This window comes from Formica exsecta, unplaced genomic scaffold, assembly GCF_003651465.1.
Source record: "Formica exsecta isolate Colony F162 unplaced genomic scaffold, ASM365146v1 scaffold156, whole genome shotgun sequence".
Taxonomy (NCBI): Eukaryota; Metazoa; Arthropoda; class Insecta; order Hymenoptera; family Formicidae; genus Formica; species Formica exsecta.
This window is the reverse complement of record NW_021848882.1, coordinates 258,354-268,536: the sequence shown is the minus strand read 5'-3', so window position 1 is coordinate 268,536 and position 10,183 is coordinate 258,354. Positions and strand designations below refer to the sequence as shown.

The 10,183-nt window shown below is 39.5% G+C and overlaps 1 protein-coding gene across 3 annotated transcripts in view; it reads left to right on the top strand.

The window, feature by feature from the left end:
- LOC115233035 (protein Skeletor, isoforms B/C) overlaps positions 1–10,183 on the top strand; it is a 19,110-nt gene that overhangs the window by 4,284 nt on the left and 4,643 nt on the right. The window contains exons 2-14 of one of the 3 annotated variants that reach the window (XM_029803248.1): positions 1,025–1,162; positions 1,864–1,936; positions 2,117–2,225; positions 2,772–2,934; positions 4,079–4,338; positions 6,044–6,143; positions 6,278–6,462; positions 6,558–6,860; positions 6,938–7,106; positions 7,341–7,534; positions 7,743–7,967; positions 8,098–8,280; positions 8,663–8,812. In XM_029803248.1, the coding sequence (XP_029659108.1) occupies positions 1,025–1,162; positions 1,864–1,936; positions 2,117–2,225; positions 2,772–2,934; positions 4,079–4,338; positions 6,044–6,143; positions 6,278–6,462; positions 6,558–6,860; positions 6,938–7,106; positions 7,341–7,534; positions 7,743–7,967; positions 8,098–8,280; positions 8,663–8,686 (2,126 nt within the window). In that variant the 3' untranslated portion in view covers positions 8,687–8,812. Of the gene's footprint in view, positions 1–1,024; positions 1,163–1,863; positions 1,937–2,116; positions 2,226–2,771; positions 2,935–4,078; positions 4,339–4,781; positions 5,403–6,043; positions 6,144–6,277; positions 6,463–6,557; positions 6,861–6,937; positions 7,107–7,340; positions 7,535–7,742; positions 7,968–8,097 lie in introns of those variants that run through there. The other 2 variants (XM_029803247.1, XM_029803249.1) reach the window with 2 other exon arrangements.

The window sequence follows — 10,183 nt, the reverse complement described above, 5'->3', positions numbered from 1 at the left end:
TATATATATAAACACGCGCATTATTACGTGTAGTACCGGTTTTCCTGCAATCGTCTGTAGGATAATAACGCGACTGTAATGGTATGCGGAGATACACGGTGTAATGTCATTGTCATATCGTTATAACACTTCAAGTTTAACGGAACATTTTTTATAGTTACAAATTAGACATAATCAAGTGCGAAAGAAATGCACAGGCCGGTAAAATTTGTATACTATTCGCCAGAGTAATTTGTCGCCCTGAAAAAACAAAACATTTTATTTTTGATTACTTTCAATATAATGACAAAAATTTTCTAGAAAATATTTTATATATTTTTTGGTGCAATATTTATGAAACTCTTAGATAAAGCAAGAATAAAAATATCTTACTAAAAAGTTGTTTTTTTTTTATTAAAGAATGTATTTATCAAAATATATTTGGTCAAAGATTGTATATCATAACATATTTTATTTCTCATTATAATATATACATATGTGTGTGCGAGCGTGCGTGCGTGCGTGCGTGCGTGTGTGTGTGTGCGCGCGCGCGTACATACATACATGCATGTGCGTATAATAATACAGTAAGAAAATATGCTACAATACGCACTTTTAAAACTCATACAGTTCAATGCGCAAAATATGTAATCTTTCTTTTCTAATAATTCACATGCGCGACATCATGTAACTCAATAATTGAATAATCCATCATTCAATCTTATTACTCTAACATTGTATTGCACTTGTTGCAATCTTACTATAATTATACTAATTCTCTATGATTTATCACTACGTTGTAAAGTAATCCGGATGCAAATTGTAAAAACTAAATGATAAAAAAGTTTATTGCGATGATAAAAAAATGATAAAAAAATTTATTGCGATGCTGAAAGCTATTATAGAGCATACACACTTTGACACGTTTATACACAAGAGTTGTACTTTCCGTTTCGCGCGATATTTCATTTCAGCTAATATTTAATTAATTTAATATTATTTGATAATGCAATCGAATAATCATTTTAATTTCTCTTTTTGACAGAAATATGTAGCGGAGCGTATTATGGAAAAGTGATCGGTAAGTTGTCTGAACTTCATCACGGTGTGAGTGGCGAGGTTTACGCGGTTGACGCAAGAACACTATTTATCAAGGACTTCACATACGATGGCGAAGGTCCAGGTTGGTACATCGTTATGGCAAATTCAAGTATCGACAAGAGGCACTGATTTTTTAAAACATGTCAAACGGCACTATTAACAATAAGAACATTTGCGTATCTCGATATACACAATTATTAACCAGCAGAAAAAAAAGCTAATTTGACTGTTATTATTATTGATTTTTAATTGCCAGATGAAATAGCGTTAATTATTATAATCGAAGTTAATTATCACGTTCCATAATTTTGATAAAAATTTAACATAACATATTTTTATTTATATTTTCATAAAATTATATGTTACGCATATACGATTACACATATTCGATCATTAATTTTATATCACATAAATACCGCATGATTTTCTCTGTTCGTTAATTTTTGAAAAGACACGGAAAAATTGCTGGAAAACTTTCCCTCGACTTGATATAGACTGACCGCGATCAATTTTTCTATACCGGAAAAACTTTCCCGAATCTCTCTGGCACGCGTACTCTCGATGCGCAAACAAGCTGGCTGACTGAGATGCCTGCTCTAGATTAATGAGAATATCTAGATGTTTATTAGAGCTTCACAATCTGAAACCGTGTAACGTTTCTTATCTATTCGCTCAAACCACCTCATTTGTCATCATTAACAACGGGAATTTTCCTTAAGAATCTTGTTGCAAAAAGTTTTTATTGATTATAAAAATAAAGAAAAATCATCATTCTCTTTCCAGCCGCCTTTTTTTACGCTGGAAACAGCAAGGGTCCAGGTAGCAACGGTTTCCGAGTGCGCGATGAACGCGGAACGTAAGTAAAACCGATATAAAATATATCCAGAAAGATATTGTTATCAAAATTAAATATGATTTGCGAATGTAATTAATTATCTCACATAGAGTAAGAATAGTCATAACTTTTGTTAATTTTAAAACGATCTCTTTTCCTCCGATTTTGCTCAATTCGTTAACTTTTCTGTTTATCCGACAGTACCAACGTCCTTAAACGGTACCGCAAGAAGGACATCACACTGACCTTGCCGGATGGCAAGACCTTGAACAATATCAAGTGGTTCTCGGTTTGGTGCGACGAATTCTCGGTAAGTAACGAATATGCATGTTCGTGACCTTGGCCTGCGCAATATCGGCTGTGTGTACTTGCTCGTTGCCGGGAACCGGTCATCATTTTCTCGAAGTACAACTTTCACACTCGTACAGGCTTATCACCGGCCGCTTGTATTCGCGTGTCAAGTGAAAATACAATCTGATGGAATCATCATCCTATCACTGTAGGCTCGCTATACGGCCAGGATTAGATTGAGATTTTAGATAGTCCGATAGTCTGATATTTCCAATAGTCAATAAAGTCTTCGTAAAAAAATATTCGGTATTTCAAATTTTTGTCATTTGCGAGTAGATTATATTTTATTTCCCTCGAGTAGTGTTGGTTGATTAATTGTAAAAAATTGGCTTGTCCTTTTATTTTTCATCTTTCCTATAAATGTTCAAAAATAAATCATAAGAATGACAAGTTTACAAATATACGTATAAAGAATGAATACGTTATTTTACCTATATATAATGAATATCTTAGTTACGTGATATAAACACAAGTTTTTTTTACAAAGAACCATTTTTCTGTTTAGGTGAATTTTGGTGATGTTAAAATACCGAGAGGTTTCGATTATCCGAAACCGCAAAAATTAAAATCATTGAGCGGTATACATGGCGTTAGTTCCGAACCGGTCGTCATTGTAGATGCTCAGACTCTGCTGATACCCAGCTTCAGTTACGACGGAGAAGCACCTGGCAAGTTTCTTTATCATTATTATTGGTCTTAAATTTCAACATTAATAATAAATAACTATTACAACATTTGCAAAACATTAAAATCTTATGCAATCGAGAAATATTCTTTTAAGAAGAAAATCGCGAATTCCGTTTTTAAGTGGCAGATAGTGTTTTGTATAGTTTATCAAGTCATCAACTATGATGATGGAAACGACTTATTCTTTTAAACTCTCAAAAATGTGTTATTATAAATAAATATACAGGTATGTCCCCCCCTAGCTCCAATACACTTTCGGCATCGAGTAATGACCGATCTAGTCGCTTTACGGATTTTCTCCTGATTCAACTTTAATCGATTAAAAGTCGTATTTATTTGTTGGATCAGATGTTCACGAGACTCGATTAGCGTTGAGTAAACATTATCTAACAATAAGTAACAAAAGCACTTTTTGTACGTTTGAAACTGGTTATATCAAAATCTATGGAACGTACAACAATCATTTTGATCTCATTTGAAAGATAATTTAATTTTCTACAACTTTTGTTTCGGTACTTTTTGTTAAAAGACGCACATTTTCCATGATATTTGGAAAAATGTGTAAAATAATCACGATTTCAGAGGTTTTTGAGCGATAACTTCTTAAGAAAGCATTTTTTGACCCATGTTTATAGGAAATTTTTTGTTCAGAATTAAATTTCCTGTAAGATCTCAAAGTTTGGCTGGAACGTTCGAGGCCACCCTGTATAAGAAGGAGTAATTAAGGGCTAATTAAGATCCTAGCACGGTAATCAATGCGCAATTTTTTCAGATTGGATGAGTTAATTTTATTTTCCGTATGTTTCGGTCCTCTAATTTTGGGTCATGCTCAGCAAGAAATTATAGATGAAATGTATATGTCTGTCTGTGACCTTTAGCAGTACTCCCGACAAGTAATCTTAGTGAGCCTATTCTTGGTAAAGAGCAAATTGTATTGGTTGTGCAAAAATTGGGCATTGTTTACTGCGCTAGGTTCTTAATTAGCCGTTGCTCCTTCTTATATATTATATTATCAGAGCCTTACTGTACTTAATAAATAAATATATTATTACAAATAGTGAATAAATTTATTTATATTGCGCATAACATCAATACATGACAAGCAAATGCAAAATTATTTTGCAGATGCTAAGTTTTGGGTAGGTGTTGGTTCGACACCGTCACCGCAGGGTTTCCGAATACCCGACGAAAATGGGAAAGAACAGCCGTTGCGTCGTTACGATCGTAAGACAATTGTTCTGACATTACCGGGCGATCTGACCGTTCATCAGTTCGGTCATTTTGGAGTATGGTGCGAGGCATTCGCTGTTGACTTTGGCCACGTGCAAATTCCACAAGGTTTAAACATACCGCCATCTCTGAAAATGCTAGGAGTTTCGCCACAGGTATGTCAGACATATTTTAATTTATTGAAAGTGCGTAATGGAGCGGTAAAGAAATCCATTAACACGTATTTCGTAGTGTGCATTGTAATATACTATGCGATTATCGATAATTTATCGAACTATTATTTCGCAATCGATTTTTCGAACTTGTCGGAAATGTCTCTTCTTCGAGTTCCTTTTTTCTTACATCCGACCACTTGATTTTGATTGTTTCGACTGCGAGAACATAATCTTCTTCTTCTTCAGAACCTTTGCTTCTAAAGAAATATTTTCTTCGGTTTATTCTGAATTTTAATGGTGGGCGATAAAATTCTTCAATCTCACAAAATAATAAATAAAATTAATTATGGCAGAAATTTGTGCCTTTGTTTTATCGTGAACGACAAATTCAGCTTCCTATGATTCATGGAAATAAATACCCTGTCTCTGTCCTTGTGTTGCAGAACGTGCATCGCGGAGGACAGGGACAGTTCGGGGCACTAACAAACGCATATGAGATCTCCTCTTTCGCTTCCTCGTCGCCCTCCCCTTTTGCTATCTCGTTCGCGGGCTCACTCTCGCAACAGCAGCAACGTCCGACGACCTATCGGCCGCTTCTCCGCCGAGACGATCAGATTCAAGTAGTTCGGGCCGTGGAGAACGCGCACGCACTCGAGCAACTTCGTTCCCAGGCGCAGTCCTCCTTGGCTGATGTCGCGAACTATCCAAACCATTATCATCGCGCGACCGACGAAACGTCGCCGTCGACTTCGTCTTCGGTTTTTCGCCAATCAGCGACGGCGCGTTCGCGTGCTCGTTTATCCGACCCGCAACAAAATTCGTATGCGAGACTCTTGCATTTCCAAGGAAATAGGAGAACCGACTCGTTCGTGCGTTATTGAAAGTGACCGTACGAATCGACCGAACGCGAATATCTCTCATGCCCGAGTGTATTTTCTACGTAAACGCAAAGATACCCTTCGCTTTTATCGCACCTAATCTATTAAGAGAATTTCATTTAGGAAATTTCCAATTTTCCAATATTTGTTCGAAAGCTTGTGTCTCATGTCATTTTGAAACGATGTGTTATTATTATCTGAAACATATAAAAATATATTTTGTTATAGATATACATATAATATACAATATACACACACGCGCGCGCGCGCGCGTTATTGTGTATATTGTGTGTGTGTGTGTGAAAAAGAAGTTTTTTAATTAGAAAAAAGATATAACCTGTTTTTTACATTTCTATCTTCTTTTAACCATAATGAAGACTGCAACAGTTTTTATATGCCGGCTTATATACAAAATTTTATAAGAGGAAAAATATGGAATTTCTTAAATATTCATTCTTGCTTTGATTAATCTTCTTTTTTATAAAATTTCACCTGCACTATCTGTGTGTGGGAGAAATCTTATAAATTATCTTTTTTATATACGTATGTATATACCTACCGTGAGTATCGTGATATCTAACATGTACACACATAATATATATGTATATATACATATGTACACATATCCGTTTACGCGCAAATGTGTATACTATATTTTTTATATTTTTGTACTCATTTTCTACATATGTATATTATAACGTATTATATACATTAAATAAATATATTTTTTACAATTGGAACTTTGTATATATTCCGCAATTTTAATGAGTAGTTACTCATCTTCCAACAATGCAGTCATTGTTTTCGATTATTGTGTGTGATTTCAGTCGAAACTTAACTGCGAAGTTCTTGACGACAGTTTAGCTTTTGAAGTGAGATGGGCCGTAGCCGGGGACAGTATAGTTGTCCAGCTTGTTGCAAAATTAGGTAAATATAAATTTTTATATTAAGAGTCGTCGCTGTGTGAATAAAAATATTCCTTTGAAAAATATATAAAGTTGAAAAAAATGTGAATTTGGTTAAGAGATAATTACAAAATTGAATTGAATGACATTGAATAGATGCCGGAGAATATATGGCGTTTGGATTATCCGCGGATACAGAGAAGAGTGTGATGATTGGCGGAGACGTCGCCGTAGCGTGGGTCGACAAACAGACCTTGCAAGGATATGCCGTCGATTACTTCCTAGACGCGAAATCTCAGTGCTCGGGACGCCGAGGCAGTTGTCCGGATAAGCGTATACTGGTACATGCAGTGTATATAATATAGCTTAAAGCTGCTTAAAAAGTTTTTCGTCTGCTTTCGTTGCGTGGTGAAATAACTGATCTTTTCATCTAAAGGAAAATACGGACTCGGTGCGATTATTGAATGCGGCAATGGTGAATGGCTACAGCATTGTTACATATCAGAGACCGTTGAGGGCCAGTGATGAATTGGACCGTCCGATATTGACGAATAAATCGCAGGCCGTAATCTGGGCCATCGGGCCATTGAACGAGCGACAGGAGGTCAGTTTTCATAGTCGCTATCTGAAGACCGATCGCTTTATGGAATTCAGCAGACCACCCGCGTGGAACTGTCCTATGCCTGATCAGGAACAAACCTCGGTCTACGGCGAAATAGGAAGTAATACTCAAGTTGTTGTAAGTTGTAATCGAAACGTAATTAGAGAATGTTGCATATTATATTTCCTTTGGAAAATGATGTTTTGAAATGGCAGGAGGTTGTCAGTACGAGAAGGCCGTCACGTTTACCGGCGACTCCTGCACCGGCATCCACGAAAGACGCTTGGGAGATACCACCCATTCAGTGTAACGAGCCGGATGATGGTGTCTTTTATGCGCAGATGGGGCCCACCGGAGGAAAACATGGCTATCCAGCCATTACCGGTAAAGGATTACAGCGACGAATGTCATAACATTAGAAAATTCCATGTTTTTTTATTATATGATATTTATTCATTTTGAATATATCTCTCTCAAATGTATACATGTTAGCCTTTCGCAAAATTGATCAAAATTCGCACAACTTATCCGATCCGTTAGGTGCTCCATGAGAAGATATTGCAAGAAAGCTATATCTATTTGTAGTCCAAACCAGTCTTTGCTTTACTTTCTCTCTAGGTCATGTCGGTTGGGGAATCTCTTGGTACATCAATGGATTGTTGATACCCGTGATTAATGTGGTTCGGGGCAGCAGATATACTTTCGTCGTGGAAGGTGGTTCTGATCCGGATATACCGGCGCGTTATCATCCATTCTATATTACGGACGACCCGATAGGCGGTTACCAGCACAAAACGGCTGAGGAGAAAGCGGTAAAAAGGATTCCTCTTGCATACAAAATTCTCTAAAAAAAGTTGTCATACGACTTCTTAATTTAATTTCTCTGTTAAGCAAAGAATCTGAAATTCCTTTTTTTTTAAACATTCTTAAGACGCAAAGATATTTGAAAGTGCACGTAAAAGAATTTTTTTAATTAGCACAGAGTTTGTGACGATACTTTTTCTCGTTTGGCTTTAATAGAAAGTAAAGATATTTGCCGGTGTACTCCGACAACGCGGCAAGATTATTCCCACTGGCACGGGTCGTCTCTGCAATTGGATGCCGGATCAGAATCAACCGCCCGCGGATGACTTCGCATCTTTCGGAGCTTATCAGCGCACTCTGACCCTTGAATGCGACCACGGTGAACCGGGTTTTGTGGAATGGACGCCTGACGAAAATACACCCGACACGGTGTATTATCAGGTAATTCAGCCCGATATAATTAGTGTCGATTTGTATAAATCTTTATTTATTTATTATCTGTTTAATTTGCACAAATAATATGAAGTACTTTTAAATTGATTTTTAACTATATGAAGTAATTTTCTTCCAGTGTTTCACGCATCGTTATCTAGGCTGGAAGATTAATGTTCTTGATAGCTGCGATCTCAATAACGAGCCATCGTCGGCGGCCAGTGAGAAGCATGAGATGTATCTGGAGCCAGCTAAAGGCCGTCAGAATCAGCCGACGAATCAGGATCTAGAATACGGCGCTAGCATAGCCGTAGCGAGCAAGGTAATGCCACCAGAAGAGTTTCTTCATCAACAGCATGTTCATCATCCTCACCGCGAATACGGTCATCGTTATCCCCATCATACGACGACTAACAGCAAGTTAAATGCCTCACATCACCACTCGCAGCTACTAACGAACGCCAATAACAATTACGATCGCTTGCAATCATCATCATCATCATCCTCCGAGAACTCGAACGAGGCACGTCTGAAGGACGCGTATCGTGTTGATGAGGAAGCTTTGCAGCAGCAGCAACAACGGCCGGTCACGACTACTCACGAGCAGTCGCCGTCCCTTCGTGTCGGTCATCTCACGGAGCCCGGACGGGAACAAATTCAGCAGCAGACTGCCACTAACCAGCAATTGTCTAACCTCGTTGCAGATAACCAACGACCAACTTCATTGAATCATGGGACAAAGTTGTCTTATGTAGGGCTGGCCAGCGGCAACCACGGCCAGTTACCATACTCCCGAGCACCGCATTATTACGCGACCAATTACCATCACGTTCGCCATCAGCTTTCTCCGCCTCCTCCTCGTTATCATCATCAACACGAACCTCCGAGGGCCCAACTGATGATCATACGCCGACCGGTAACACTAACGCGCCATCCGATGTTGCAGACTTTACAAGCCGCTAATATGATAACTTCGACAAACGCGTTATCATTGCCGTTCCCGTTGCCATTATCATTGCCGTCGTCGTTATCTTTGCCGTCGCCATCGCGACCGATTTTCATCGAGCGCAAAAAGTCCGTTTATCGACCGCCCGCTATCGCAGCGATGACGACGACGATGATGGCGACGACACTGAAAACGACAATTGACCAAGCGGCTAATCCGTCGCTTGAGAAACCCGCGGCAAAAATTGACACGAAGCAACAACGTGCGAAACTTGAAGCGAAAATGAGCTCGGAGATCATTGCGGAAATTTCCGACAATCTCATGGACTCTTCCTCGTGGACGCTCCTGAAACCCGCACGCAATACCGGCTTTGATCCTGATTCTATTGTCATCGAGGGCGGTTTCAAACCAATTATCAGAAACGTCGTAGACAACGCGCCCGATGTCGCGCAGAAGAGGACGGATCCGTGGCGCGAGGACGACAAAAAAATGTATGGGAAGCGTTCGGATTATCGGACGATTGATGAGTTCTCGCCCATCTTTATGCCATCGCTGCCCGTCGTGACGACATCCACGATCGACGGCGGCAGGAAGCGAAAGAAGAAGACATCTCCTGCGCGCTTTTCGCCGCGACTCGACGACCTCGACGACATGGAGATGGCGGCTGATCTTAGATTGGATACTTATTATCTACCGCCGATTGCGAGAACGCGACCTGAGCAACTACCATCTTCCTCCTCTTCCGGCGTGCTAATCACTTATGACGGTAAAAAACTCAAGGATTCCACCGGCCTGGCCAGATCCATTTCCAACATCGAACATCGCGATAGCAAGGGAAGACTGACGTCGGAACTGCTCAGCAGAACGCCGCAGTTCGGTAAGTTTCAAGGCGAGCTTCCTCCGCTGATTCCCGGCGAGATGCGCACAAACGGCTCGTACGAGAGGCGATATCGTTTATCGGATGTCGATCTATCCCTCCGCTCCGAATTCCTGCCCAAGACGAGATTAACACTGGTGGAGAGATCGAAGAGATCCCCGCCAGAGGGACATCGGACAATGTCCAGCGTCAATTTTCAACGAGACAACTCGTATAGCAACAATCACGGTCGCCGGGAACGCGAACAGGTCGAAACAGTCAGCGGAGGAGCAACTCGCGTTGGCAATCTCGGATTTATCGTACTGATCACGATCGGTGCATATTGCGCGATCTGAAATCATCGGCGATGTCTTTTTGTCCCTTGATGAAGAGACATCAGTAGTATCCTTGCGAGATCGGAAG